This window comes from Coregonus lavaretus (assembly GCF_964263955.1).
Source record: "Coregonus lavaretus genome assembly, contig: HAP1_SCAFFOLD_1196, whole genome shotgun sequence".
Taxonomy (NCBI): Eukaryota; Metazoa; Chordata; class Actinopteri; order Salmoniformes; family Salmonidae; genus Coregonus; species Coregonus lavaretus.
The window spans coordinates 17,501-22,500 of record NW_028161551.1 but is presented as its reverse complement, the minus strand read 5'-3'; the positions used below and the strand labels follow the sequence as shown (position 1 = coordinate 22,500).

The following is a 5,000-nucleotide window of genomic DNA, read 5'->3' as shown; positions in this document are numbered from 1 at the left end:
TTATGTCCTGTTGTAGACCACCAGAATACTACTAGGTTAGAGGTCAAGGGTTAGAGACAGAGACTAACAGGTTGTTTATGTCCTGTTGCAGACCACCAGAATACTACTAGGTTAGAGGTCAAGGGTTAGAGACAGAGACTAACAGGTTGTTTATGTCCTGCTGTAGACCACCAGAATACTACTAGGTTAGAGGTCAAGGGTTAGAGACAGAGACTAACAGGTTGTTTATGTCCTGTTGCAGACCACCAGAATACTACTAGGTTAGAGGTTAGAGGTCAAGGGTTAGAGACAGAGACTAACAGGTTGTTTATGTCCTGCTGTAGACCACCAGAATACTACTAGGTTAGAGGTCAAGGGTTAGAGACAGAGACTAACAGGTTGTTTATGTCCTGCTGTAGACCACCAGAATACTACTAGGTTAGAGGTCAAGGGTTAGAGACAGAGACTAACAGGTTGTTTATGTCCTGTTGCAGACCACCAGTTGCAGTGTGAAGAGACCATAGTCATCTCCTTGGCTATCGTCTCCGTGCTGGCTGTCATCATCGTTGCTGCCTTTTTCGGTTACCGCATGATGCACAGTGAGTAACCATGGCGATGACTAGACAATAATATGAGGCTTATCTCTGTGTATCCCGTGACCTCAGCCTCTGTCTGTCTGTCTGTCTGTCTGTCTGTCTGTCTGTCTGTCTGTCTGTCTGTCTGTGTGACTGTCTGTCTGTCTGTCTGTCTGTCTGTCTGACTGTGAATGTATTCTCAGGAGGTGGTAAACAGGGACTTCATAATCTCAACATGATGGAAGCAGCTGGTTCTGAGAGCTCTCTGGACCTGGACAACCTCAAACAACTGGAGGTCAGACGGCTACACCTACTATACCTACTACTGCTATTCTATCTACTACACATCTACAACTACTACAGCTATTCTATCTACTACACATCTACACCTACTACAGCTATTCTATCTACTACACATCTATACCTACTACAGCTATTCTATCTACTACACATCTACAACTACTACAGCTATTCTATCTACTACACATCTATACCTACTACAGCTATTCTATCTACTACACATCTACAACTACTACTGCTATTCTATCTACTACACATCTATACCTACTACAGCTATTCTATCTACTACACATCTACACCTACTACAGCTATTCTATCTACTACACATCTACAACTACTACAGCTATTCTATCTACTACACATCTATACCTACTACAGCTATTCTATCTACTACACATCTACACCTACTACAGCTATTCTATCTACTACACATCTATACCTACTACAGCTATTCTATCTACTACACATCTACACCTACTACACCTACTACAGCTATTCTATCTACTACACATCTACACCTACTACAGCTATTCTACCTACTACACATCTACAACTACTACAGCTATTCTATCTACTACACATCTACACCTACTACAGCTATTCTATCTACTACACATCTACACCTACTACAGCTATTCTATCTACTACACATCTACACCTACTACAGCTATTCTATCTACTACACATCTATACCTACTACAGCTACTACAGCTATTCTATCTACTACACATCTACACCTACTACAGCTATTCTATCTACTACACATCTATACCTACTACACCTACTACAGCTATTCTATCTACTACACATCTACACCTACTACAGCTATTCTACCTACTACACATCTACACCTACTACAGCTATTCTATCTACTACACATCTACAACTACTACAGCTATTCTATCTACTACACATCTACACCTACTACAGCTATTCTATCTACTACACATCTACACCTACTACAGCTATTCTATCTACTACACATCTATACCTACTACAGCTATTCTATCTACTACACATCTACACCTACTACAGCTATTCTATCTACTACACATCTACAACTACTACAGCTATTCTATCTACTACACATCTATACCTACTACAGCTATTCTATCTACTACACATCTACACCTACTACAGCTATTCTATCTACTACACATCTATACCTACTACAGCTATTCTATCTACTACACATCTACACCTACTACACCTACTACAGCTATTCTATCTACTACACATCTACACCTACTACAGCTATTCTACCTACTACACATCTACAACTACTACAGCTATTCTATCTACTACACATATACACCTACTACAGCTATTCTATCTACTACACATCTACACCTACTACAGCTATTCTACCTACTACACATCTACACCTACTACAGCTATTCTATCTACTACACATCTACACCTACTACAGCTATTCTATCTACTACACATCTACACCTACTACAGCTATTCTATCTACTACACATCTACACCTACTACAGCTATTCTATCTACTACACATCTATACCTACTACAGCTATTCTATCTACTACACATCTACACCTACTACAGCTATTCTATCTACTACACATCTACAACTACTAAAGCTATTCTACCTACTACACATCTACACCTACTACAGCTATTCTATCTACTACACATCTACACCTACTACAGCTATTCTACCTACTACACATCTATACCTACTATAGCTATTCTATCTACTACACATCTACACCTACTACAGCTATTCTACCTACTACACATCTATACCTACTACAGCTATTCTACCTACTACACATCTATACCTACTACAGCTATTCTATCTACTACACATCTACAACTACTACAGCTATTCTATCTACTACACATCTACAACTACTACAGCTATTCTATCTACTACACATCTACAACTACTACAGCTATTCTATCTACTACACATCTACACCTACTACAGCTATTCTACCTACTACACATCTACACCTACTACAGCTATTCTACCTACTACACATCTATACCTACTACAACTACTACAGCTATTCTATCTACTACACATCTACAACTACTACAGCTATTCTATCTACTACACATCTATACCTACTACAGCTACTACAGCTATTCTATCTACTACACATCTATACCTACTACAGCTATTCTATCTACTACACATCTACAACTACTACAGCTATTCTATCTACTACACATCTATACCTACTACAGCTATTCTATCTACTACACATCTACAACTACTACACCTACTACAGCTATTCTATCTACTACACATCTACAACTACTACTGCTATTCTATCTACTACACATCTACACCTACTATACCTACTACAGCTATTCTATCTACTACACATCTACACCTACTACAGCTATTCTATCTACTACACATATATAACTACTACAGCTATTCTATCTACTACACATCTACAACTACTACAGCTATTCTATCTACTACACATATATAACTACTACAGCTATTCTATCTACTACACATCTACACCTACTACAGCTATTCTATCTACTACACATCTACACCTACTACAGCTATTCTATCTACTACACATCTACACCTACTACAGCTATTCTACCTACTACACATCTATACCTACTACAGCTATTCTATCTACTACACATCTACAACTACTACAGCTATTCTATCTACTACACATCTACACCTACTACAGCTATTCTATCTACTACACATCTACACCTACTACACCTACTACAGCTATTCTATCTACTACACATCTACAACTACTACTGCTATTCTATCTACTACACATCTACACCTACTACACCTACTACAGCTATTCTATCTACTACACATCTACACCTACTACAGCTATTCTATCTACTACACATCTACACCTACTACACCTACTACAGCTATTCTATCTACTACACATCTACACCTACTACACCTACTACAGCTATTCTATCTACTACACATCTACACCTACTACAGCTATTCTATCTACTACACATCTACACCTACTACAGCTATTCTATCTACTACACATCTACAACTACTACAGCTATTCTATCTACTACACATCTACAACTACTACAGCTATTCTATCTACTACACATCTACAACTACTACAGCTATTCTATCTACTACACATCTACAACTACTACAGCTATTCTATCTGATACACATCTACACCTACTACACCTACTACAGCTATTCTATCTACTACACATCTACAACTACTACAGCTATTCTATCTACTACACATCTATACCTACTACTGCTATTCTATCTACTACACATCTACACCTACTACAGCTATTCTATCTACTACACATCTACACCTACTACAGCTATTCTATCTACTACACATCTATACCTACTACAGCTATTCTATCTACTACACATCTACACCTACTACAGCTATTCTATCTACTACACATCTATACCTACTACAGCTATTCTATCTACTACACATCTACACCTACTACACCTACTACAGCTATTCTATCTACTACACATCTATACCTACTACAGCTATTCTATCTACTACACATCTATACCTACTACAGCTATTCTATCTACTACACATCTATACCTACTACAGCTATTCTATCTACTACACATCTATACCTACTACACCTACTACAGCTATTCTATCTACTACACATCTACAACTACTACAGCTATTCTATCTACTACACATCTATACCTACTACTGCTATTCTATCTACTACACATCTATACCTACTACAGCTATTCTATCTACTACACATCTACACCTACTACAGCTATTCTATCTACTACACATCTATACCTACTACACCTACTACAGCTATTCTATCTACTACACATCTACAACTACTACAGCTATTCTATCTACTACACATCTACAACTACTACAGCTATTCTATCTACTACACATCTACACCTACTACAGCTATTCTACCTACTACACATCTACACCTACTACAGCTATTCTATCTACTACACATCTACAACTACTACAGCTATTCTATCTACTACACATCTACACCTACTACAGCTATTCTATCTACTACACATCTACAACTACTACAGCTATTCTATCTACTACACATCTACACCTACTACAGCTATTCTATCTACTACACATCTATACCTACTACAGCTATTCTATCTACTACACA

At 37.8% G+C, this 5,000-nt stretch overlaps 1 protein-coding gene across 1 annotated transcript in view; it reads left to right on the top strand.

The window, feature by feature from the left end:
* Window positions 1-5,000, top strand: part of LOC311120434 (bone morphogenetic protein receptor type-2-like) — a gene marked incomplete at its 3' end in the record, with an annotated part of 73,937 nt that overhangs the window by 55,625 nt on the left and 13,312 nt on the right. Inside the window, exons 4-5 of the mRNA XM_084195029.1 lie at window positions 474-578; window positions 758-849. Of these exons, the coding sequence (XP_084051155.1) occupies window positions 474-578; window positions 758-849 (197 nt within the window). The remainder of the gene's footprint in view (window positions 1-473; window positions 579-757; window positions 850-5,000) is intronic.